The sequence below is a fragment of the Medicago truncatula genome, chromosome 5 (genome assembly GCF_003473485.1).
Source record: "Medicago truncatula cultivar Jemalong A17 chromosome 5, MtrunA17r5.0-ANR, whole genome shotgun sequence".
Taxonomy (NCBI): domain Eukaryota; kingdom Viridiplantae; phylum Streptophyta; class Magnoliopsida; order Fabales; family Fabaceae; genus Medicago; species Medicago truncatula.
In genome coordinates, this window is record NC_053046.1 from 10,391,025 (window position 1) to 10,417,596 (window position 26,572).

The window sequence follows — 26,572 nt, forward strand, 5'->3', positions numbered from 1 at the left end:
ATTACATTTCTTAATATGTAGAGGTGTCAAATGGGCCGGCCCGGCCCAGCCCGGCCCAAGCCCGAGAGGCCCGACTATAGAAATGGGCCAGCCCGGCCCGGCCTGTTTATGATTGGGCCGTGAAATCTAGAGCCCGGCCCGGCCGAGGTGGGCCATGGGCCAGCCCGGCCTGGCCCGTTTATGTTTTATTTTTAAATTTTATTCACTTTTTTTTATATATTTTCTTATGTATTAGTTACTCACCATTATTTTTTTGCTAAAATATGATTGGATGGACATAAAAATATAAATAATTTTTACATTAACATTGAATAATAATTAAACTCAAGATTATTCTTTCAATTAAATCAAATTAATAATTTATAAACTTTAAAATTTTAAAACTGTAAGCTAAATTCATCCATATTTATTAAGTTTATTTATTTAAATATTTTTTTGTTAATAAATTTTAAATTAGTTGATAATTTTTTAAAAAAATATGTTGTTTTTTAACAAAAATAAAATAAAATATGGGCCAATGGGCCGGCCCAAAGCCCGACCCAACTTTTGTCTGGCCCAAATGAGCTTGGGCCGAAAAAGCCCGAGCACATTTTCTGGTTAGTTTTTTAGGCCCGGCCCGGCCCAAAAATATGGGCCAATGGGCCGCCCCATGAGCCCGGCCCATTTTTGACAGCTCTATTAATATGTGTGAAATTCCCAAAACGTCATACAATTTAGGACGGAGGGAGTATATGTGAAACATGGATACTACGCCAGATGAAACTTGGGTTATGTCCCAATTTCATATAATAATCTTTAAATTATTAAATATCAAAATTATTTTTATTTTAATTCGTAACAAATAGATATCAAAAGTTTTTCCTCAAATCTATCTTTTTTTTCAAAAACAAATAGATAACGCATGAATTAGTTACAAAAAATGACAATGATTTTTTTTTTTAAGAAACACTTCCGTTTTTTTTTCTTTTTGAACGAATTTTGGACAATGAACAAAACAAAAATTGAAAATTTTGTCTTTACTGAACTTAAAACATAATCATTTTCATCCACATTAAAATTTGTTTAAAATTTTTTAAATAATTTTTTGTCCACCAAACATTGGATAAAATAAAGAGTACGATCTTTCACAACCAATTTTTAATAACTTTTTATAACAACCACTTTTTCATCTTTTTATTTGACGGAAACTATTAAGAGAAAGAAGAAAAGAAAGAATACAATTATAGTTTTTTGTAATGTAATTTAGAAGTGAGGAAATAATGAAAGAATGATTAAAATAAATTATTTAAATAAGAGAGAATGGTCGGTTAAGAGACATAAAAACAATGTGTGAGTTTAGTTCAATTGACATGGACAATACATAATATGCAAAGTCCAGTGTTCAAAGCCTACCACCACAAAAAAATGAATAATGATATTTGTACATTCATTTAATGACAACTTTGGTGACAACATTGTAGAGAGAATAATAACATCATGTAAATATGAAAGAGAAAATTATCAAAAAATTATCTTCAAATAATTGTACAAATATTTTAAAAAAAAAATAAAAAATAGAAACAATGTCACTTAAAACTATGTCAGCTAAGTACTATCCAACATGATTCCAAAATGTTCCTGTCTCTTTTGACATCAAACTCACCCCGAGAATCTAACACCCAGACAACCCATACGCAACATGTTTCGGGTCGGATCAACCCGAACTAAATCCAACCGTTCATGTCACTTTCCACCGAATCATCATCATCATTATCATCTACCATCTTTAACCGTTTCGTTCCGATTCCACAACCGTCATTCAAATTCCGGCCACCGTAGTATTCTCTCTTCCGTTTTCTAACCACCTTTGATTTCCTTTCTAGTATTTCCATGACACCATGACCTTTTCAGACGACGAAGACGAAAATCTAGCTCAATTTCTCGAATCAGAAGTCCTCTCCGAGGTCTCTGACAAGGTATTCCAATTATTCACAATTAATTTTCATTTGTTATTCTTAATTTATAATTTGATACTGTTAGATTATAGATTAGGGTTTTGATTTGGGATCCAGAAAAAAAAAATCTTGCTTTATTTGTTGGTTTATTAGAAATTATGGCTTAGCCTATGTTTCAATTGATTCTGGTGGTGTTAAATTGATTCTCACATCGTTGTTTGCTTTTGAGTCTAAACGTGATTTTTATAATGAAATTTATTGTTCAACTTACTTTCGTGTAAATGTATCCAAACATAAACCAGTTTACATTCAACTCATTTTTACAAAATTAATTCATTTAAAATCAATTTTTGTCACAGTAGAACCAAACATCCACTAATCGGTTTATTTTGCATGACTGTTATTGCAGGAAGAGGTAAATGTAGAGGAACCTAAAGCGAAGAGAAAACGCACAGACGAGGTTGATAGTAGTAAACAGAGCACCATACAGTGTTCTGGTTCATCATCTAAGCCTAAGAACTATGGTGCCAATAATGCCATGGTACCGAGAAGGATTGAAACTGGTTTTTTCAGCAAAGTTCCACCAGAACTTTTCCATCATATCCTTAAATTTTTGTCGTCTGAGGTTACCTCTTTGCCCTGGTTTTGTGGATTTTGTTTTCAATATATATTTTTTAAATAGAGAGAAATCCTTTAATTGTGGCTTTCTATATGCATGTTCGAATTCACTTTTGGGGGTTATTGATTAGAATTGAATTTTTCTCTAGAATTGATTATAACTTGAAGTTAGGATTTGTAGCTTTTGCCTCCATGATAATGCTCCTCTAAAGTTAGCAATTCACTTTAGAGCGTAGAGCGAGTAATATCATATGTTGATAAACAAATCAATGGTTGATATTATATACACATGAATACCAAATCATGAATGGTTACAATATCAACCATTTATTTTCTTACTTTACTAACTACTCACTTTAGAGGAGCCAAATTGTTGCCTCCAAATGTGATTTCTAGTCTCAAATTTATTGTTAGACTCAGTTTCGTGTCAATATAGAATCAAACACAAACTATGTAGATCAAGTTTGCTGTCTTGTGACTGTCTTGGTATATTAATCGACTGACTATAGTTTTTTGATGGGTGCAGGACCTTATTTCTTGTTCTTTAGTCTGTAGTTTTCTAAGTTGTGCTGCATCTGATGAAGCGTTGTGGCGTCGCTTGTAAGTACACTTTTTTTCCTTACATTTTCAAGTTTTGTTGATAATTGTTGGATATTCAGCATAGAATAGTTTGATTTGGGAATTTGGATCTGTGTCAATTAGCTAGTGTTGAAGCTCTAGTTGACGCATGAGTGCCTGTCCTGTTTAAAGTAGAAGCTGTTGCTTGCCTCTTATCAGCTTGGCTTTGAGGAGTGGGTTCAACTCTACTTTATTAATTCATTTTGCTTTTATTTTCTTATTTATTATGTTGTTTACTATTAAAAATGCGTGAACCATGTTTGTGCTTATTGCCATGGCTAAATTTGTTCAGGTATTGTATGCGATGGGGCCTTCTTCCCCCGACGAGGAAGATAAGGGACTGCCCATGGAAAAAGCTATACATTCAGGTACTAGCACATTTTTGCATTTCTATTTTATTTTGGATACTTCATTATTCTTTTTAGAGTAAGCATCCATGGATTGGTGATTTGTGGTTGAGCAATTTGATGACATTAACTGAAATACTTAACTCAGGATGTTAACCTTATTTTATCTTTATTCTCCTATAAACTGAATTTTGAGTTATTATTATTCAGACCTTGATTTGTTAATTTGTGTGGATCTTATGTTATATGATTATGCAGCGTGATGAAAATGACATGGTTGAACTTGTCACAAGCTGCCAAAATGAGTTTAAGGAATACTATATTCAAATGCAAGCAGCTAAGAGAAGTCAAGCACCTCATCCTTCACAGGTAGTGTGAGAAACCACTGAAAAATGGAACTGTATATTGATATATTGAGATCTTTCCAGCAATCATAGAAATTTGAACTGCTTATTTGCTTTTACTTCCTCGAAGTGGGGTTTAGATAAAGCGATAGAGCTGAAGCTTATATAGTAATGCTTATTTGCTTTTGCTCCTAGAGTCATAGTGGAATGGGGGCTTGGGATTTCGTAACATTTATCCTATGTTGTTGTTCTCTATATCTCTTTTAATCTAAATATTTCACAACTCTATAAAAGTAGATGTCTCTTAACAATTTGCCATTTTCTCTCTATTTTCTGCATGTGAAGTTGAAGGATGATAGCATAATTCTCGACAAAACCTTAGCTGATCAAGTCTCATCATGGAAAAGTAGCAGGGGCCTCAGTGATACAGTGGTGAATGACCATGCTTGTTCTGGGAAGACATGCTCGTACTACCAAATTGGAGATGTTTTTATTTGTGAGAAGACTGGACAAGTTCATGGTGAGAAACTTCATCTGTATGCTAGTTAGATGACATTTTTTAACATTGAATTTTAAATCCTTTGGTCTGCTTAGAACTTATAATGTGTTTTTTCAATTAACTGATTTGAGATTTTTTTTTTAGTTTGCGATGAAACTTGTAAAGAAGTGGTTATGGATCCCGAGGATGAGCTTTTGGTCTGTACAATATCAGGGCACTGTTTTGATAGATTATTATCGCCATCTGAAATGGAGCCCGACTCTGTAAGTCTTAATGTCTTTTAACATAATTTTTGCAATTCTTTTAAATTGTTTTACGAGTTAGGTTGATACACATGCGTGCATGTTAATCTTGTGAGGAAATTATCTCTTATAATCTCGAGAATATTAAGCTTATTTATCAGAATTAAGTTGATCACATCATTTAAAGCAGATACATATCTGCTTTTAAAAAAATATTCATCTTTATATATAGCTTTCTTCCTTTGTTTTACAATTATAGCTTTTCTTCCTGATGGTTTCTCATTCATTTGAAATTTCTGGAGCAGCAGCAAGGTGTTGCAGCTGATGAGGAAGAACCATTTATGGGATCTGGCCGTTTTGGTAAACTCATCTCGACTGGCTCTTGATCATTTTGTTTTTAGAATTAGTTTTGCACTGTTCTTCGTGCATTTCAATAAGACACCTCTGTTCAATTTTAACAGCGCGAGCTTATTTGCTGGGATACAATTGTGCTGATGAAAAGGAGCTTGAAGATACTTTGAGGTATTGCTGATCCCCATTTAGCTCGTCTGGGAGTGGATTGTCTCATGCCTTTTGGTTTTGTCCTTTTGTCATTGTAATAATAAGACAAAATCATGTAGCCGACCCCATTCAATGAGATAAGACGTGATTATTGTTGCTGTTGTTGTAATAAGTCGTATGCTTTATGCTAATAGTGGTGCTTTAATATGGAGTATGTAGTTGTATTGTATCAAGTAGAAGAACTTTTCTTTTAACATTAATGCAATCACTGATCCTTTATGATTTATGTGCAATTCTAACTTGGGTACAACCCAAGTTAAATTTAATTGGGCACACAAATGAAAAAAAAATTAAAAGTAGAATTAAATGATGTGACTTAAATCATTTCTCTTTTAATTTTTATACATTTGTGTGTGCGTGCGTCCAAATAAATTTGATTTGTGGTTGTGTTCAAGCAAGAATTGCTCGACCTACGCATTGAATTTTTTTCCAAGGAAGTAGGTCATATAATAACTTATTAAAACAATTTTTGGTAAGAAAGTTCAATAACAGACTAATAAAAGTTGATGTAGGCTGTGTTTGTCAAGACAATTTTGAGCTTATAAATTTCCTTATATGTTTTACCAAATAGAACTATAGTACCATACTTACAAGGGTTAGTAAGTGTATCTTGTAATATTAGTGACTTTTGGTTTTCTTCCTGTAAAAAAAAAAATTATTTAGATTTCAACTCTGTAATATGAAGATCCTTTGGTTTTCAAGTGTCGTAGTAGTTGATTGTGTAAATAAGCTTATGTGAGAGTTGGCTTTTTATGGATGATTTGGCAGATTTCATCCTATGTGGAATGTGCAATAGTGGTCCATGTGGAATTTAAAATAAATAAATTTATCTAAATTTATGTTTGTATTAATCTCCTTTATTTCATTAAAATAGAAAGGGGAAATAAATGAAATTAGGGTTTATATTCTTTTCTTCTTCCTCATTCTCATGTCCCTTCTTTGACGAACCCCGATGGAATACTTCCACCTAACTCAGTGAAATCAAATTCACTAAGCTCTCCATATTATAAAGCTCTTGAGAAGTATTGTTCCTTTACTTGTTGTTTCTCGGTTTGTTCTTTTAGGCTTTGTTTGCGAGTTTTGAGGGGAAGGAAAGGAAAGGCTAAGGAGGGGAAGGGAAGGAAAGGGAGGGAAGGGAGAAAGGAGGGAAAACTTTCCCCTTGTTTGGGAGTTAAAAAGCCAATAAGGAAAGGAGATGGAGGATGTTATAATTTTACTATTTTACCCTTTTTCCTCTTAAAATCAATACATTGTTATACTTCGTAATTTAACTTAATTTATTCAAAACAACTTATCGCATGAAAAATAAATTATTAAGATCTATTTTTAAAAAACAACTTATTCAAAACAACTTATTTATAAAAAATAAAAAGCTTATTACAATCACTTTTTAAAAACAACTTACTTATACAAAACAACTTATTACGACATCTTTTTAAAAAATAGCTTATCTTATGAAAAACAAATTATTACGATCTTTTTTAAAAAACAACTTATTCAAAATAGCTTATTTATACAAAACAGCTTATTATGACCTCTTTTCAGAATAACAGCTTAATACAATATCTTTTTCAAAAACAACTTATCCAAAACAGTTTATGTATACAAAACAACTTATTACGATCTCTTTTAAAAAAAAAAACTTGTTCAAAACAACTTATTACAATCTCTTTTTCAAAAACAACTTATTCAAAACAGTTTATTTATGCAAAACAGCTTAATACGATCTCTTTTTCAAAAACAGCTTATTCAAAACAGCTTATTTATACAAGACAACTTATTACGACCTCATTTTCAAAAACCGCTTATTCAAAACAACTTATTTATACAAAACAGCTTATTATGACCTCATTTTCAAAAACAACTTATTCAAAACAGCTTATTTATGCAAAACAGCTTAATACGATCTCTTTTTTAAAAACAGCTTATTCAAAACAGCTTATTTTTATAAAAACAGCTTATTACGACCTCATTTTCAAAAACCACTTATTCAAAACAACTTATTTATACAAAACAGCTTATTACGATCTCTTTTTCAAAAACAGCTTATTTATGCAAAACAACTTAATACGATCTCTTTTTCAAAAACAACTTATTCAAAACAGCTTATTTATACAAAAATAACTTATTACGACTCCATAAGCCTTTCCTTCCCTTCCCTTCCCCTCCAAAATCCAAGGGTTACCACTCCATAAGCCTTTCCTTCCCTTCCCTTCCCCTCCAAAATCCAACTCGCAAACAAAGCCTTTGTGGTTGTTTATTCTTTTCCAGCAATGATTTGAGTTTGTTGTTGGGACTGAAATGAATATATTGTTGATCTTGGATACAAGATAATTATTTTTTAAAAGAGACGTCTGGATAGAAAAAAAGTCATCAAAGATAAAACGTTGAAAGGTTGACAATTTTTGACCCTCTTTCTAATTGTTTGGTGTCAATTATATTCTTTTCTGGTAGACTTTCAGGAACAACTCCTATGAAACACCAACACAATGTTTATCTATTTATTTTTCATTACATTATTTATTTTATCATTGATCTTATTAATTTTTCTTTTTATTTTAATTTTTAGGTGAAAAATTGGGTGCGTGTAAGTAATTTTTTCTCACCATTTAGGCCCCGTTTGTTTTAGATTCTAAGAAAATGAATTTTTCTTTGTATTTTTAAAAATAGATTTTTTTGAAAATTTAGTCAAAAATAGTAGAAGTTATTTTAAATTCATTCGGTATAAGTTTAAAAAGAGATTTTAACATTCACCAACTTAAATATTCATTGTTCGAGATTTTACGTAGTAAAAATCACGTATTTTTTCAAAATGACTTTTATGAAAAGCTATTTGAAATAGCTTTTTTAAAGATTTTTTCAAAATTTAGTATCCAAAAAAATTTATAACAAAACGATGAAATACTTAGAATGACATTTTAAGATAAACTATTCAAACAGATTTTTCGTTTGAAGCTTTCCTTAAAAATTTCTTTATTATAAAAAGTATAACAAAAATATATTTTAAAAAAATCTATAACAAACGAGCTTAAACATTTTGATAATTGAGATTTTGATTAGCCTTACATGTATATTAATACCGGAATGAGATTCTATGCATCAAGAAAGTTGATAAAAGGTAAGAATCAACATAAACAAAATGTAAGAATCAGATTTCCCATATCAAACGATGTTGAAGAGAGGCCACTCATGATATGAATTTTTGGGGGAAAGGCTCACGATTGGATGAATATGAACATTGCCTTTTTGACTTCACTTATTTCATTTTTGTTCTCTATGACTTAACTAATGATTGCTCTTTTTTTTCCTTCATAAAATTTCAATTTATGATGCTCCATTACAATTTAGGCTAAACCCCATTTTTCGTCCCCTAAGTTTTAAAATGTTACAATTTTGGCCCCTTATTAAAAAAATAGCAAAAGTGACCTCCTATGTTTAGGAAAATATGCTCTTTTGACCCCTAACATAAGGGAAATATGTTTTTTGACCCCTTATCTTTACAAAAAGTTGCGATTATGACCCCTTTTCTGAGACAAGTGGCATCTTCTGAGAAATTTTGGGATGAAAGGGACCAAAATTGCTATTTTTTTAATAAAGGACCAAAATTGCAACATTATAAAACATAAGGGGCGAAAAGTGCAGTTTAGCCTGCAATTTACATGTAAAAATTATTTGATTTTAGACTTACAGGAAAAAGGCGCGAGAATTGACACGTGTCGCTAGGTAAAAGGCACAATCGCATGCTTAGACGCGTTAATGACGCGTAATCCAAATTTCACTTTTATTACAGGTCTCTTTCTTGGATCTTTCATCTCATCTCAACAAATAAACCGCACATCCTCTCTCTATAAATAACACAAAATCCCTATTTCTTTTCTTCCTTCAACAGTTTCTATTTCTCAACAACAATTTCTTCACAATTCAATCTATTCCAAAATATCTGTGAGTTTTTCTCTTCATTTTCATGATTTCAATTAATTAATCTCTCATTATATTGTATCAATTCAATGCCTTAATTTAATAACAATAATCAATTCCTATATGATCATGAAATTTCTTGATCAATTCCTATAATATGAGGATGCATATTTTGTTTTTTCCGCTTCCTTTTTTCTATTGTGATTTTTTGCATGTTTGATATCTCAGTAGATTTGCCTTAATCACGTATAGTTTGGATTCTGGCAAATCGACGTGTTTTTGTTTATATAACATAATATAGAGCCAATTTGTTACTCTATTGATTAAATTAACCAATTTCTGGTTTTGATTGATTAGGTTTTGATCTGAAAAATGGGAGGTGGAAAAGACAATAATGATGAATCTGCTGACAAGGGAGTTTTCTCACATTTAGCTCATGGATTAGGAGGTGGTCATGGTTACCCACCTGGGGCCTACCCGCCACCACCAGGGGCATACCCACCACCACCCGGACATGGCTACCCTCCACATCAAGGGGGTTATCCTCCAGCTGGTTATCCCCCTCCTGGTGGTTACCCTCCTGCTGGTTATGCTCATGGTGGCTATCCTCCTGCTGGTTATCCACCACATGGTTATCCTGGTCCATCTGCTCCACATGCCCCAGGTATGATTCTTAATTTTCAATACTAGCTCTTTAGTTAATTGATTATAATATATATATATATATATATATATATATATATATATATATATATATATATATATATATATATATATATATATATATATATATATATCTTTGCTATTGTTATGAAAAATTTTATGCTACTTTAGGCTTTTGAGTTGGCTCAAGTTACTTTAGTTGTTGGTGTCTTTAAAACTAATTCATACTCCCCCGGTCACATTTATAAGCAAAATATTGCATTTTTAGATTCATTGAATAATTTATGCATCTGACTATATTAACCATGTATCATCATGTTTTTTGTCCTCAATAACATTATCAAAAATAACTTTTCATTTGTACTTTGACTTGTTGTCTACTATATTTGAAACTTGTTATTTTTGTAGTTTATTTAAACCTATTCAACTGATACATTGCATGTTTGAAAGTTTTTCTTCTTTTTTGTCTAACTAAAGTGATATGCATGAAGGCCACTAAACTAACTACTCTGCTTTATACCAGGGCCGTATGGGCATGCCGGACACGGTGCTATGGGGGGTGGAATAGGTGGATTGATTGCCGGTGCAGCTGCTGCATATGGTGCTCACCATGTTGCCCATGGCCACTATGGACATGGAGGATATGGTCACATGCCCCATCATGGGAAGTTCAAGCATGGAAAATTCGGCAAGCACGGGAAATTTAAACATGGAAAGTTTGGAAAGCATGGCATGTTCAGGAAGTGGAAGTGATCCTACCTATCCATGTATATACAAACCACTGCTGCTGCTGATTGCTTTTATAAATAATCTTTACTTCGTATGATGCCAATCTATACTTGGTCGAACTCTTGTATTTTTTTATTGTTGCTCTGCCTGCCTAAGATGATTAATCAAGTTCATGCCTATTTTGTTTTGCTGTACATTACCACTTTACCTTGGTTGGTTTATCATATTAAATGGAGATTGGATCAATCTTTGTCTTTTAAGCTTGTGGAATACTATTTCTCTTTTTAGACGTTACTCGTTCAAATCCAGCTTAAGAAACATTGGATGATGCATTGTTTATAAACATTGAGACAAAGTATATGCCTTTGTAGTGGTGATTTACCAAAAATTAACTTTTTTTTTTTTTTTTGCGCTTAGAAGAATGATCTTTGAATTGGACACGTCAAATGATCTTGTATTTCATCCTTTCAATGAAACTGCTACACACTGCATTATGGCCATTTAAATGAAAGCAGCAATGGGTTTTTTTAATCAGCACAAGTATTGTATTCTCTCTGAGTGTGATTAAAGAATAAATTTCAATTCAGATGTAGATGATGGCGGATATAATTAATTAGATGATGGCTGAAATGATACCATGCAAAATTGCAAGTAATTCAATTTGAAGACAAGTGGTAATCATGTTGAAGTTTGAGAAACCAAGTAACCATTTGCCAATGCTAATTCGAAACACACCATCAAAACTTATTAATCTATCTTAGGTTAAAAATGATCTTAGGTTAAAAATGAGCAAGGTCGGCTCAAGGGTAAGACCACTAAAACCCTTGTTTGTAGGCCTACCAACAAAAAGATTATTTTTCATTAAAAATTTATTATTTAAATTTTAAAAGGCTTCATATGCAAACAAAAAAGGCTCATATATTAAAATTTTCTTTCGGTCTCATTTATTTTTAAAGATTTTGGGGTCGGATTTGGAAATCAATCATTCCAGTCTTCCGTTAGAAGGATGCACATGGGCATAAAATTCAAAATATGCGCAATATGTTTTTGGTATCATTTATATTGGTGTGGAATATCTACTAATTTTATTGATAACTAATTTTCATCGACGAATCAGACTGACCATCATTAATGAGGTCTTCCTCTCAATCACGTTTTTTTCCATCCACAAGACTCAACTCAAACTTTTCTTAAGGGGTCTGAGTTCAGTTCTATTTGGACTAACATAATGTTGGTAAAACCTGTGCAATGTAAAAAAATGTATCATTGTAGTAATATATATTTTACACCAAGTTTCAAAAGAGACTTTCATTTCCAACCCAATTTGCTACAATTGGTAAATGCAACAGTTGATAAACAAATTGATGGTTGATATTATAATTTATATATACATGCATAACATATTATGGATGGTTACAATATCAACAATTGATTTTTTCACTTGACTAACTACTTACTTTAGAGGAGCTGGTTCCACCGGTCTTGGATGTGTAGGGATGAAGGTAGTATTCTTTTGCAAGATGCATGAACCAATGTCTTGGCCTTGAAATGGACAATGTTGTCTAACCTTTTCCTATCCCAAACCAACATCAATAAGACTATAACCTGCACATTTTCTTAATCCTTGGTCATGTATATATTGTCTCAAATCAGTAGCATCTTTCCAACTTCCAGCAGCAACATACATATTTGCCAATGATATATAATATCCGACATTTTGAGGTTCCATTTCAAAGAGTTTTTCAGCAACCTTTTTCCCCAACTCAAGTTCTCCATGATAGTTGCATACACTCAAAAGCATCCCCCATACACCTGAACTTGCATTGGATTGCAACCCTTTTGTAAACTGATAAGCCTCATCAATTCTACCTGATCTTGCTAACATGTTAACCACATAAACTTGATGCTCAGCCTCAGGTTTTATGCCATATTTCTCCAACATACATTCATAGTACTGAAGTCCTTGGTTCACAAGTCCTGAATGGCTGCATGCAGATAAAAGGCTAACAAATGTGCTTTTGGTCACTTTAATTCCTAAATCACACATCTCATGGAATAGTTCTATTGCTTTCTCACCATTTCCATGATTACCATATGCAGCAATCATTGAATTCCATGCTGATTCTGACTTCTGCGAATGTCTGAATACTTTGACAGCATTGTCCAGTCTTCCACAGGTGCTGTACAAGTCTACAAGAGCTGCTGATATGAAAGAATTTTGTTGATATCCATACCTGAATGTGTAACCATGAACTTGTTTTCCGTGTATTAGAACACCAATTCGAGTGCATGCGGAGAGAACACTAACAATGGTGAACTCATTTGGTTTGAACTGAAGATGACGGAATAGTTCCAACGCTTCTCTACTTTCCTTGTTATGAGATAAAGCTGAGATCATGCAGTTCCATGTGCATAGATTGGAAATAGAATGGAATTTGAACACTTTTCTAGCACTGTTGATGTCCCTGCATCTGTCATACATGGTAATTAATGAGTTCTGAACACGAGTATCTGATCCGAAAGGAGATTTAAGTGCAAGGCTGTGAAGAGACTTTCCTTGGTTGAGTAGTTCTATGTTTGCAACGGCTGACAAAACATTTACAAGGGTTATGGAGTCATAGTTGAAAGAAGGTCCTTGTCTCATTAACATGAAAGTCTCTAAAGCCTCTTGAAATTGGTCACCTCTTACACAACCTACAATTATAGTGTTCCATGAAGCAATATCTGCTATAGAAGAATTCTCTTGCAAAATTGAGAAACCTGAAGTTAGGTCTCCACTGTTGATATACATTTGCATGAGAGAATTTACCAAGAGAGTGTGGTTCAGAAAACCGGACTTTAATTGCCAGATGTGAACCGATTTTCCAAAGTTGAGACTATTTGCAGAGTTGCAAGAAGATAGAATGGCGAAAACAGTTGATGAGCTGCAATTTTGACCGCAACATAGAAGCTCTTTGAATAAATTTTGAGCCTTTTCATAATACTTGTTCTGAGAATAACCAGATATCATTGCATTCCAAGACACCAAGTCTATTTGTGCAGTAGAATGGAACAAGAGCTCGGCTTTCTCGACAACGTTGCACTTCGAATACATGTCTATAAGGCCATTCCTCAAAGGAAGATGATCAGGTACCATATGTCTTCTAATTGCATATCCATGGATAGTTCTTCCTTCTCTGTAAAGCATTAGTTCTGCACAAAGAGGGAGCATGGTAGTTAATGTTACTATATCAGGTTGGAAACATCCCGTAGTTTGCATTTCAACCATAAGATCAAATGCTTCATGAATATTTTCATTTGAAGCATATCCTTCCATCATTGCATTCCAAGAAACAATATCTTTGTATGCCATTTCTCTGAATACAGTCTCGGCAACATCGACGGCCTCACATTGTGAATATAACGAAATGAGGGAGTTTGCAACCGAAACAAAAGAGTTATCCTTGTATCCTAGCTTGATTCCTTGACCATGAATGCATTCTCCAAAAGCCAATTCTCCCAAACTCGAACACGCTGAAATAGCACAAGAAAGGCTGACATGATCTGCCCTTTCTTCCGAAAAATTCATCCTTCTGAAGTAACACAACGATTTCTCCAGATCACCGTTGTAAAGACATCCTCTCATTATCGAGTTCCATGAAACAACATCTTTATATTCCATTTCTTCAAACAGACACTCAGAATCAGAAGAGTTTACGTCACCACACTTAGCATACATGTTAATAAGAGCATTACATAAACTAATATCCACAAGCATCCCAGATTTTATACTCACACAATGAATTACCCTTCCTTGACCAAAGTTTTTCAAGTGTGACAAAGTTGACACCACAAGCAATAGAGTGGTGGAATCAAACCTAGTTTGGTCCTTGATCATTTTCTGAAAGAACTCCACTGCTGTCCTATAGCATTTGTTTTCGAGCGATGCCGAAATAATAGCATTCCAAGCAATCACATCTCTGTTGTGAATGTGTTCAAATAAAACCCTAGATGAAGTAAAGTCTCCAGCTTTGGAATAAAGAGTGAATAGAGATGTTGAAGTTGGAAGGTAAGCTAAAGCACCTGTCTTCAAGGCAGCACAATGAACAACAGTGGCAGTGAAAATATTAGGTTTTTCGAGGGACAATTTAATGCAATCAACAACAAGATCAAAATGAACCTCTCTTACATGAAAATTCCTTTGTGGCATTTTATCAAACAGATTAATGGCAATGCAAAAACAACGACAACTACATGATAACAGGGAAGAATCACATGGAAGAAAATTAACCTTTTGTCTATGAACAATGCTGAAGTTCCCATTTAGATAGTTTTCTTGTGAAGAAAATGAATGGAACGACGATGATGACCTTCTAAGTCGAAATCGAAGCAAGACTGGATTTTCAAAGGTCAATCTTGTTATGTGATTTAGTTGCAATTGGGAAACTACCCATGTTCTCATTTTCAGTTATTTCTTGTTGTAGCTATGAAAGTTCATGTCTTGCACACAAGAACATGATTATGAATGAGATACGATGATGATGATGATGATGATGTTTTCTTGGTCTTGTCATAACATGACAATAGTTCAGCTAACGTTGGTTAATGTCTGGTATATAAGCTATTTTGGATACAAAATTGAAGTAACCATATTTCTAAGAAACATTGAACAATGCTATGGTTCAAAATTCAAATGATTGTTTTCTACGGTTAAGTTACTCAACCAATGAAGCACTAACACAAACACAAATACCAACGAGGACATTGACAACATAAAATGTAAACAAACATTGACACAAAAAACGTAAACAAAAACTGGCAAAAAAAGTGATTGAATATAATTACATGTGTCAATGTTGTGTTGATGTCTGACACCGACACATATCAGACACCAGACACACCTCCAATCTGAAACGTTAGAATTGCATAATACTCAAGGAATTCTCGGAACAACATGCTAATTGAGATTCGTTTTCAATTTCGTCAAATAATTTTGAATGATTAACACGAAAAAATATATACATTATATTGAATGAGGGAATTTTTCGGAGTTTAACTTCTAACGGCAAAGATCAAATAACCAAAAGGATAAAAAAATATAATAATAATAAAAAATATTACTTCCCTGTTTGAAATAAAAAATAAAAAAAAGAAAGAGTGATAGATTTGGATTTCTTCTGTTATTTTAATTACAAGCAATTCAATATCATTCTCTTGAATAAACTTCTAGCTTATTAAAATAAAAATAAAAAACTAAGACAACAACATCCAAAAACTGCAGCCTCATCTGATATATTGTTGTCTTCCCTTTCTCTAATTTGCAATGTTGGAAGATGTTAATACAAATCATTCTCTTGCAATCACACTATCAGATCCCTCAAATAAGTACCAACATCCTCAACATGGATAAAGGCTGTATATGAAGCAATGACAAAGATATGGACACCCGGACAAGACTTCAATAAGAAGTGTCAGTGGTACATAGTGTTTACTTCCACAAGTATACGATACTGGTCTTCACAGCGAGTTGGAAATGAAGCACCTTTGAATATCTTCTGTTTATGATTGTATCCCCTACAACTGTTTTGAAGATGAACATATAATTCTGAAATTGACCTCACCAAGGTGGATGGTCATCTGCAGAAGTTTGAGGAGGAATTGGCTTCCATCCAGGTTTCTCATCCCAGTATATATCATAATATATGTGACCGGGAGTGTGATCAGTCACACAGCACCATATACCAGTGTAGTGTTTAACTCGTTTTCTGAATCTATCTTCCCTTTCCTGATTAAAATACATAAATACATGGCATCAGGACATGGTAAATGAATATGTATTCTTCAAACTTTTGATGCAAGCACAGAAGGAAAACTTAAACAGAACGATAAAATTGGCCTTGCCTTGTCTTTGAAACCTGTAAATGCGTCTTGCATTGAAGAAAACTGGATTACTTTTACATCCTTGAACGACGAAAATACTTTCATGAACTGAAAATTTAAGTAGAAACAACCACATGTTAGAATATGCTTTGGAAATTTATGTGCTCCCCCAACAGTTAAATGAATCAAAATTTAAAATACCATTTCCTCATTGCTATGCTTTGGGAATTTAAGTACTCCCCCAACAGTTACATTATTTGATGCATTACAATTTTGGGTTCCTTCTTTACAGAGGTGAACATCAAGCCACGACTTTTTCACCTGAATTTAAGAACCCAGGCATAACTTCAGCAGAGATATATAACAAGAAAGGAAAATTCATTGTTTTAAATTTTGATTGGATTGACATTTATTAACCTCTGAGGGCAGTGATGGATTATCAAGTATGGAGTACTCTCTAAAATCGATATCAGGGCCAAACTCATCCTCTGGAAGTTCATTTAACATGGCATTCACCTGCAATAGAGTAAATTTTATGTGAAAGAAATATAGCGTGTAAACGAAATCTCTTCCAAGTCGACCCAGGCTCATATTTCTTATTCAACTCCAAATATAAGGGCAAGACCAAGTCTATAGAGTGGATGGCTTCAACCACAACTACTCTCATCTAAGGTCATTCATTTAGATTTAGTATTGCATGACAGTAACTGACTGACCACGCGGGCGTTTGGGTAAATAGTTTAATTAAGTGCTTACTCAATAGGTTCACATATATTTCATAAGTGCTTCAATTCAATAAGTTATTCACATTTACATATGTACGTTGAAAAGCTATTTGCATTCTCTATTGTTTTCTCCATAAAAATATAATTTGCAGGTGGATAGAAATTGAAGAGCGGAGCCTCATAAGCTGTCCTGAGAGCTTATTCAATAAACTGAAAACGGCTTATAGACATACTATAGCTATTTTTTAGAAGCTCAACATTTTTCAGTTATCACAGTTAACAACAAGTACTACCATCACCGGCATAATAATCCTTTATTAAGCAATCCAATGACCTGAAACATAAGTGAATAACAATAAGGAACCACGTAATCAAACTAGAAGAGAAATACCTCAAATACATGATCCAAAGGACAGAGAAAAGGTTGTCTAGTCATAGACCCCTCCAAAACACCTGGATGGGGAAACCATAGCCTATCAATCCTGCACCATAGTGGAGGCATGACCTAAATATATACATAAAGAACTCTGTTTCAGATAATAGATAATTTATCAATTGAAAATGCATTAGAGAAAAAGAAAACTTAAATCATCAATTAATTGTAACTTGTACTAATTATGAGGCATGACTTAGTGTTGATGATGAGACATTAGCTACCCAGCATATAAAATTATAAGAATTTATGATCCTAGAAAATAGTCCTCACCAGTGTTCTGTTCAGAAGGGAAGCAATTGCAAGTGCAGTCCTAATTTGTTTCATCTGGACAAATTCATTTTCATCATAAATTATGAGATGTAATACAAGGTCATACATAATTTCCATTCAAAAATACAGAAGTGAAAAGGATCAAGTTGATGCATGCATACTTGGTAATTAATAAGGATAAAATGTGATCCAATGGTATGCTTCCCGCTTAGCAACAAGCTTTTTGGAATAGATGGCCTAAATGACAAGAAACCCCCTGGAAAAAATTAAAACATTTAGTTCCAATGGTATCAAAATTTAAACATTTATTTTCATGAAAAGGAGTAAATGCATAAACCATAAGCAGATACTGCAAGTAATGTATAGGCACTGTAAACTTTTAGTTCTCAGCATCACAGTATAGATGAATGGTGGGAAACTGAACGGAGTATGCAATAGAAATTTCTCAATGAATGATATAAAAGTAAAAAACTATTATCTCCGTCCCTATATGCAAGACCCAATTGCAAATTTTTTCTCCCTTTTTATAAGACTCGTCAAATTTCAAGGTGCATTAATTAAATTTTCACAAAAATACCCCTAATTAAATGAAGAGAATTAAAAGATCAGCCATATCTCTATCTTAATAATTGAAGGATAATTTTGAAAGAGAACGTACATTATTAACAAATTTAATACAAAAACAACTTTTCTTAATTCTTGTGCATTTTATCAAGGGGGTCTTACATAGAGGACAGAGGTAGTAACAATTTAAGACAAATAATAGAACTAGTGTATTCACGCTTATGCATCAAAAAGTAAAACGAAGTGGTGTTTCACTGAAATTGAGGAAGAAAAATAATATTACCAGGAGGATTATAGTATTCAGGTGGATCATCGAAAAGCATGGCTTCTCGTAGTCGGTGGCGCTTTCCTTCTGTGCCTGCATATTGAAATGTTGTGTGCACTGCATATGGCTCCAACCTGAGTTGCTGATACATACCCTAAAATCATAATATTAAAGGACATTCTTAGGAAAAACTTGCACGCAGTTTGTTTCTCTGCAACATAACATCCAATCAAGACTTTGATAAGTATTCAAGCCCATGGAGAACCCTATCTTAAAAGCTAGTTATCAAGGGGGAAGAACCAAACTACTAAAATACTCTACTGAGCCTCACATCCTACTCAATGTGAGACTTGGACACCCCATGATACCCAAGTCCCTATCACAACACCTCTCTTTAGAGCTGAAGTCCCAGCAGCGGCAGTCAATGAAGCTTTACTCGGTCTTTCCGGTTAGCTCCTCCGTAGGTAGCCCTTTCTAAGCCACCAACGACCAGGCTCTGATAAGTACTCAATCACTTGAGAACAATGTTGTCAATCGCGGATAGGCGGAAAATAGTGATTGTTAAAATTCTGCTATGTAATAGTGCTATAGGGTCACTATAGCCGATACTTGACAACATTTTGTAATAAATAGTGTATCGCATAACAATAGCAGTTTGTCTACGTTATAGCAGTATAGTGTCGCCATAGCAGCTATTTAACAACACTGCTTGAGAAACGTTCCCTTTATAGCTAGCTATCAAGAGGGAAGAACCAAACCCCTTAAATACTCAACTAGACGTAACATACCACTCGATGTAGGAATTAGGCACACCATAATACCCAAGTCCCTATCAGATTCCTTCAGAGACACTTAATTGTATAAGAGAAATCAAAAGGAAGATAACATGTAAAATAAAAAAAAAAGTATTCAAAACTGTTAACTAGGTCCTACCTGGACAAAATATGTATGACCACTGCAAAAGATACTTGAAGGCAAAATTCCCAGCTTTAGATTTCCATCATAAGCATAAACAAGTCCACTGTCCTCGTCAACCGATGGTCCCAACTCTCTGTGGACAATATCATTAAACCCATTCTGATCCCATATCTTATCATCTGCCACAAGCAGTTCTATCCATTCCTTTGCCAATTTAATCGCAGACTCTGTAGGTCTCCAATGAAAAATTCCTATATTGTAGGCCGCACCAACTATTCAATGAGACAGTAACAATCATCAATATAGTATACAATCTCTTAAAGCTCAAACAAGTGCGTTAAAATGAGGGATTAAAGAAGCAATAAATGAATAAGAGCATTGATTTGATTCCTGGATGTTAAATCTGCTTATATATAATATTGACCTTCTTTCCAAACTTCCAGACTATCGTCAACAACTGTTGGTATAACTTGATCACTGGATGTTAAAACATCTGCTCCAGGATAACGAGCAAGATATGGAAGTGGGTTCTGCTCCATAATCAAATAATGGAATATTTAGGAATATAATATATCTTAGAGGAACAAACACATCTTAGTCAATCCACATTATACGTTTTGAATTTGGATCATTCATAACAAAACTAAGCAAGCATATGAAATATGAATCACCATTAAAATCAAACATATATTAAGGAATGGAGAAAAGTACCTTCAACCAAACCATGTCAGTATCACACATCAACAGTTCAACACCAAAAGGCAGTATGGAGTTTATCAAAATAACTTTTTCCCTCCCCATCTTATGAAATGTTGGAGAACCCCAGCCAACATCCATGGTGCTCATATGGCTGTTCATGTCAAAAACCGGTACCCCTTTCCAATAAAGTGCCTCCAATAATTTCGTGTCCATTGCACCTAAAAGGTAGAATTCAAATTCATTACTGTTTGGATAAACAACTAATTAAAAAACGGTTATCCGTTTTAGCATAAACACTTATCATATAAGTGCTTACGTATAAGCTATTTTTATAACAAAAGATAAAATAAGTCATATAAGCTATAATTTGTTTTTATAAGCTATCCTAGAGAGTTTTAAGGAAATAAGTTGAAAACAACTAATAGACATGTCATAAAGTGTTTTTATAAACTCTTCCAAACAATCTCACAAGTGATTATGCCAGCAGATAAGCTTAAATAAGCCAATCGAAACAGGCCCTGGTGTAATCAACTATACAGAATACCATGTATGTATTTCTAGCAAGGGTCGTTACAAAACAAAATACAATGATAGAATGCTCAAACAGCAATGCTCACCAACAAGATAATTGGAAACTCCGAGATCATTCAATTGTTTAACCCAAGTCAGAATAAAGTCCATGAATGCATAGTTACCGAATGTAACTATTATAATGTTATCTTTCACCCTTTGTTGAACCAATTCTTTGGTCAGTCTAAACTCTTTCAAGGGCGGCATCTTTTTATTGCGAGGAGGAACATTCAAAATAGGCTTTCTCGACACATTTTGGAGCTCAGGGAAAGCAGAGGGCACAGCATGCATTGTTTCTAACTGAGAAGCATCAAATGTTCGATCTAAAAGCCGAGGATCCTCATCTACAAAGCATGCTCAGTCATGGTTTGAATTCACATCCACAAAAGAAATGAAGAAATAGAGGAAGGAAAAACCAATGCTTGATGAATTGAAAAGTGTCATACACATGAAGTGGAAACAACAACGAGAGAGTAGTTGAAAGATGCAGCTACACAAATAAAGCAGGTGCAATACAATGACATGTAGTAATGGAAAGTTCTGTTTCTATAGTTTTGGTGTATAAAGGCACATATTAGCAGTTTAGCACACATTTCTAAAAACTAACGACATAATATTAATAAAATATTTAACTGGTATGCATCATCAGTGTAATTTTTTTACAGACGCATCCAATCACATCTCATCATTTATCAAAACTCTTTTGAGAAAAAGGGACATCCAGTGTCAGTGTAAACCAATGTCACACTTACACCCAATGGGAATCCACCAATTTGCAGTTATTTCTAAAATCTGTAGCAATTTAGCACACATTTCTAAAAATTAACGACATAATTAGATCTTTATAAACCCAAAAACCATATTAATAAAATATTTAACCAGTATGCATCGCGGTGTAATTTTTTTTACGCATCCAATCACATCTCATCATTTATCAAAACTCTTTTGAGAAAAGGGGACATGCAGTGTCAATGTAAACCAATGTCACACTGACATCCAATAAGAATCCACCATTTTGCAGTTACTTCTAAAATACAGTTACAAAGTGGACTTATATGGAAATATTGTAAATTCTCATTGGATGTCAGTTGGACTTACATGGCAATATTGTGAGTTCTAATTGAATGTCAGTGTAAAATACATCTCCGTCAAACTAAACCTTTTTACATCGAAAATGCATACTAATTAAACTTATCAACAAAACTCTCCATTTCACAAAAAGAAATATAGAAAATCTCTGCTCATTAACCATGCATTATAAACGGAGAGTTGAGTAGCTCAACTAGTTTGAGCTAACGGATTAACCATACACAATGTAGCACTGCTGATCGAAGGCGTGTCATGTGTCGGACATGTGTCATGTCTGACACCGACACATCTGAGTACGTTCAAATAATTCATTTTCTCAAAGTGTGACAATGTCAGTGTCTATGTCGGTGCTTCATAGACCATACATTAAAAACCAATGCCAAAACAATTTTTCAAGTTTCAACATCATAACCAACTAACTAATCCTATCCTAAGGCCTAACAACAATACATATCAAATTCCAAAAAGGGTATTCCCATTTATGACAAAACCAACAACTAACAAAAAAAGATAGGATTTTGATTCAACCCACTTGATTAAAATGCATGTAAGATAGAATAAAAAGAGGTAGAGATAAAAGGGTTACTTGAAAGAGGAGGAAAAGAAGACCAAGCTGAAGAGGTTGTAGAAGAATAGTGTATAGCGGAGAAAACGTATAAGGAAGAAACAACGATGACAACAGTGTAGATCGTGAGAAAGACAGGTCTTGAATGTGCAACTTCCTCGCATGCCATCTGAAAATTTTCTGATTCTGATTCAAATAGAAACCATGATTGATTTTCACTGCACAATGAAGAGAGCTGTGCTTGTGCTTGTTATTATGGAAATTCAACCACTAAATTATTGATGTATATTTTTTTTTGGTAGATAGACGAAATGACAAAGCCATTATAAACTCACACACACAAGTGGAGGTACCGGGGTTCGAACCCCGGTCAAGGCATCCGGCCTAATAATTTCGGCATTTTTCCAGTTGAGCTAGGACTTCTGAATAATTATTGATGTATATTTGTCTGTGTTTAACGTTGTTAACATAATTATCGAATGTCATGAAAATGATGTTAGGCAAAAAAATTTGGATAAATTTTTTTTTAGAAATACTAGCAACATTCTCTAACACTTAATTTGTTATTGAGTGAAACTCGAGTGGAACTCACTACTTTATGTGGGATTTATTTTCAATGTGTAGTACCCACATGAATTTCACCCAATAAGAAAGCAAGTGTTAGAAATAGAGTGTCCGTATCACTCCTCATTTTTATTTATTTTTTTGGTCAAAGGATTAATTTTTTTTTGATTTATAAATATTCAAACTTTTCATTTTGATCCTTGTGTAATTTTACTTCCATTTTTAAATCTTTTACAATTTTCAATCATTATTTTTTTCCTTTGTTTGTAAGTCAATTTATGTGTATAATCAAAAATTTGATTTTTCTATTTGTAATCATGTTTAAATATTATAAGAAGGGATAAGATCAAATGACACCATGGTGTCAAAATTAATTTGACACCAAATCTTATCCATTCATTTCATTTAATCCAAAGGCTTAAAACTATCACCAAATTAATTAACATACATCAAATACTCTCTATTACCTAATTAAGAAACATATCTATCATCATTAATTCATAATCAAACAATACCTTCTTGTTTTTGGTATATTCAAACCCTTTTTATTTTCCTCTAATTTTTTTCTTTTGGCCATAAGCACAAATTCAAACTTTATAATTTTTATAAAATCATGATAAATCTTAATTCAGTAAAACATGAGACACAACGAGTCCTCTAAAAAAACATTAGACCTATGAGTGACAAAATAATCTAATTAGCATGAACAATTCAAGAATCATTTGTCGAGCTTGTTGGTTTTTTTTTTAATACAATTTAATTAATTATTAAAAAAATATGAGTATATGAGATAAAGACAAAGAAATATCATTGATGGTGATGATGACTCAAACAACCATATGTATATGAGTTCAACCATTCATTTTATAAAAAAATTTAGAAAAAAAGTTTGAGTATGATTATAGAAATCTGGGAAAATTTATAAATTTGGGGAAATAAAAAAGAGGAACAAATAAATTTGGGGAAATAAAAATAGAATGTTTGATTATAAATTAATAATGATAGATATGTTTTTTAATTAGGTGATAGAGAGTATTTGGTGTATATTAATTAATTTGGTGATAGTTTTAAACCTTTGGATTAAATGAAATGAATAGATGAGATTTGGTGTCAAACTAATTTTGACACCATGGTGTCATTTTATCCTATCCCTTATAAGAATGTCTCTTAACCTTTTTTTTTTTTTTTTTTTTTTACAAAACATGAAGTAAAAGCCGAAGTAAAATTATATGGGAATTAAACCTAAAAGTTGAAATATATATAAGGATCGAAAACATATTTAGACTTACATTTTGTTAACAACATTTGTTCGGTCAATTTATTCACGATATGTCTTTTCAATATTTTTTTTGTTTGTGTTAACTTTTTTTATAGTGTAAAGGTGCAATTTGTCAATTACATATTTTTTCAATGAACGAAATATAACTTAGTTCGTAAAATACTTAAGTGTGGGTTTGAGTCATGAATAAGAAGTGGAACACTATTATTATCCCCATAAAAAAAAAAAAAACCATGCTTACTCCTTTTTTTTAATTATAATTACTTATTTTCAATTAAACTAAAAATATTTTGTTTTTCTTTTGAAACAAAGTTTTATTTAAAACTCAATTTGTTTTTTTTATTATGTGCAAATTTAAACTTAGACGAAACTAAATTTCATTTCTCATAATAATGGTTTTAAGATAGGATCAACCGAAGAGTTAAAAATCTATAAATAACATCAATAACATTATTAAAAATTTCAAATGCAAAACAATTCTAATGAAATACATAAAAGACTGCATAAATATTTAAAAAAAATAAAGAGTGGAAGACTATAGGAATAAATTTAGATTTTGATCAAGTAAAGTTAGAATATATTTTATTTTACTATGCAATCTCTAAATTAATAATCGTTTGCAATGATAATTGTTTGTTTGAGATGGATAACTCACTTGGTTGAAATAAGAAAGTACATGTTTAAGGTTCGAAATATGGCATAAGAGAAAATATTAACATAACAAATTAACATCCTAATATTTGTTAATAAAAAAAGGGTTCATGGAGAGATAGAGTGTGGAAAAAATAATAATAATAATTTATTGAAAAGAAGTGGAGTGTATCACAATTATTTGTTACGAAAGAAAAAACGGCACATCAAATTTATTTAAAAGAGATGTATGCAAAAAAAATAATAAATAGATAAATTAGAATGAAGGTATAATAGACAGAAAAAAAAAACTTCAAAAATCAACTACCTTAATTAAAGAGTACTATTTTTAAATGATATGTAAAAAGGAAGGGGGAGAGTATATGTTTGGATCTTCTAGATTAAATGGAAGTTAATCGCTTCTATTTATATATAAAAAAAAAAAAAAATGCTTCTAGAATTTTATTGAAATGTACTTTGTTAAATAAAAATTTAAACGAGTTGAACTTCAAGAGTCATTGATGTTAAAATACATCTCTAATTTAAAGAACATTTGTATAGGTATTTACATATTGTCTTTAAGAAGTCATCACATCAGTGGCGGAAGTTAAATCCACTATCCACTGTGGATGAATTAACTCTAAAGTAATCGAGACAACTATCATTGCCGTTTGATATGTATTTTTCTTTTTGTGTAAATATAAAGAAAAATGGTAAATGACACAACAAATATTTTCGTGCTAAAGACACGAATGTGGTATCTTCACTTGATGGACCCTATTGACATGTTTCTCTTTATTTCTACGTTGTATTTTCATCTTCATATCCTCCTTTTATATTTTCAATCGATATTGAGACCTCTTTTTATAACTGTTCAAGTAATTAACTTAGCTAACCATGCACTTCCTGCGATGGTACTTCCACCCTCTCACCTTTGTTGTGCTTCATCGCTCTTATCTTTCTCTTGCTTAGATGAAACAATTTCATTCTTTATAATTATATCACCATAAATGACAGCAACAACAGTGGGATGAAAAAAAAAAAACAGTGGGATGCAAAGACAATTGCTATGACAAAGATGACAGCAAAAGTTGAGGTGATGTGCATGCGGTTGACAGTGGTACTAGAATCATATGCTGCCACGATTATGAGGATCAATTTTGGAGATTTTTTATTTTCCTTTCTCTTTAACATTAAAATAATAATTAAAACAAGCCTGTAAATAGTGTGTTTGTAAATCAAGCATGTGTTCGTGTGTTTTGCACGACAAAATCTTCATGCTATATAACACTCCTCAAATATAAATAGTCTTTAGTTGTGTTAATTAAATCTTAATGGCCAATGTTAATAATTGATTATTAGATTATTTTGTTCTACTTCATTCAAGTTTAAATTCAAGATTTACAACTCTTTACCATTAGCTGAATAATTAATTATAATTATCAGATTATATATTAAATGTTTGATTTTGAATAAATTATTTTAGTATTTGTTAAAAAGAATACACACATGCATCTAATTAAAATCACATTCATCATTAAGTAACATTAAAAAAAAAAATATAAGTAACATTTTATAGAACATCAAAGGTAGATTTGTCAAAAAAATTAAAGTTTCCAAAAAACTAGAATCATCTTTTAATGTCCACTTCATTTTTGTAGAGATT

General features: G+C 32.6%; 4 protein-coding genes across 6 annotated transcripts; 2 read left to right on the forward strand and 2 right to left on the reverse strand.

Annotated features, from left to right (window-relative positions):
* The first annotated feature begins 1,607 nt into the window (after nucleotides 1–1,607).
* LOC11408619 (F-box protein SKIP31) lies at nucleotides 1,608–5,359 on the forward strand. 3 transcript variants are annotated; one of them, XM_024785280.2, is made up of 9 exons: nucleotides 1,608–1,955; nucleotides 2,344–2,559; nucleotides 3,079–3,152; nucleotides 3,463–3,538; nucleotides 3,776–3,886; nucleotides 4,207–4,381; nucleotides 4,505–4,623; nucleotides 4,911–4,962; nucleotides 5,064–5,359. In XM_024785280.2, exons 1-9 carry the CDS (start codon nucleotides 1,878–1,880, stop codon nucleotides 5,132–5,134), a joined length of 972 nt encoding a protein of 323 aa, XP_024641048.1. In that variant the 5' UTR covers nucleotides 1,608–1,877; the 3' UTR covers nucleotides 5,135–5,359. The 3 variants fall into 3 exon arrangements, with proteins under 3 accessions (XP_024641048.1, XP_039690508.1, XP_003612486.1); XM_039834574.1 differs by having other exon boundaries at nucleotides 4,902–4,962; nucleotides 5,064–5,357; XM_003612438.4 differs by having other exon boundaries at nucleotides 1,609–1,955; nucleotides 4,908–4,962; nucleotides 5,064–5,357.
* Nucleotides 5,360–8,944: 3,585 nt separating this feature from the next.
* On the forward strand, nucleotides 8,945–10,743 carry LOC11409431 (glycine-rich protein A3). Its single transcript, XM_003612440.4, has 3 exons — nucleotides 8,945–9,105; nucleotides 9,439–9,745; nucleotides 10,268–10,743. The coding sequence occupies exons 2-3, from the start codon at nucleotides 9,454–9,456 to the stop codon at nucleotides 10,495–10,497; spliced, it is 522 nt and encodes a 173-aa protein (XP_003612488.1). The 5' UTR covers nucleotides 8,945–9,105; nucleotides 9,439–9,453; the 3' UTR covers nucleotides 10,498–10,743.
* Nucleotides 10,744–11,766: 1,023 nt separating this feature from the next.
* LOC11413491 (pentatricopeptide repeat-containing protein At4g19220, mitochondrial) lies at nucleotides 11,767–15,225 on the reverse strand. The gene has a single exon (XM_024783297.2). The coding sequence runs from the start codon at nucleotides 14,912–14,914 to the stop codon at nucleotides 12,047–12,049; it is 2,868 nt and encodes a 955-aa protein (XP_024639065.1). The 5' UTR covers nucleotides 14,915–15,225; the 3' UTR covers nucleotides 11,767–12,046.
* A 353-nt stretch (nucleotides 15,226–15,578) lies between these two features.
* On the reverse strand, nucleotides 15,579–22,721 carry LOC11409930 (arabinosyltransferase XEG113). The gene is made up of 13 exons (XM_024783298.2): nucleotides 22,455–22,721; nucleotides 20,827–21,123; nucleotides 20,222–20,427; nucleotides 19,935–20,040; nucleotides 19,526–19,782; nucleotides 18,611–18,746; nucleotides 17,925–18,019; nucleotides 17,764–17,817; nucleotides 17,449–17,562; nucleotides 16,750–16,848; nucleotides 16,534–16,653; nucleotides 16,354–16,440; nucleotides 15,579–16,237 (listed from the first exon to the last, which is right to left on the reverse strand). The coding sequence occupies exons 1-13, from the start codon at nucleotides 22,600–22,602 to the stop codon at nucleotides 16,070–16,072; spliced, it is 1,887 nt and encodes a 628-aa protein (XP_024639066.1). The 5' UTR covers nucleotides 22,603–22,721; the 3' UTR covers nucleotides 15,579–16,069.
* Nucleotides 22,722–26,572: the final 3,851 nt, after the last annotated feature.

Coding starts and splice junctions, on each gene's coding strand:
- LOC11409930 (XM_024783298.2), bottom strand. CDS start 22,602: ATGGCATGCGAGGAAGTTGCACATTCAAGACCTGTCTTTCTCACGATC. Junction 16,849..17,448: donor CTTTGGATCATGTATTTGAG/GTATTTCTCTTC, acceptor ACTCTATTGCAG/GTGAATGCCATGTTAAATGA. Junction 16,441..16,533: donor AGCATAGCAATGAGGAAATG/GTATTTTAAATT, acceptor TTAAATTTTCAG/TTCATGAAAGTATTTTCGTC.
- LOC11413491 (XM_024783297.2), bottom strand. CDS start 14,914: ATGAGAACATGGGTAGTTTCCCAATTGCAACTAAATCACATAACAAGA.
- LOC11409431 (XM_003612440.4), top strand. CDS start 9,454: ATGGGAGGTGGAAAAGACAATAATGATGAATCTGCTGACAAGGGAGTT. Junction 9,746..10,267: donor ATCTGCTCCACATGCCCCAG/GTATGATTCTTA, acceptor GCTTTATACCAG/GGCCGTATGGGCATGCCGGA.
- LOC11408619 (XM_039834574.1), top strand. CDS start 1,878: ATGACCTTTTCAGACGACGAAGACGAAAATCTAGCTCAATTTCTCGAA. Junction 3,539..3,775: donor GGAAAAAGCTATACATTCAG/GTACTAGCACAT, acceptor ATGATTATGCAG/CGTGATGAAAATGACATGGT. Junction 3,887..4,206: donor AAGCACCTCATCCTTCACAG/GTAGTGTGAGAA, acceptor CTGCATGTGAAG/TTGAAGGATGATAGCATAAT.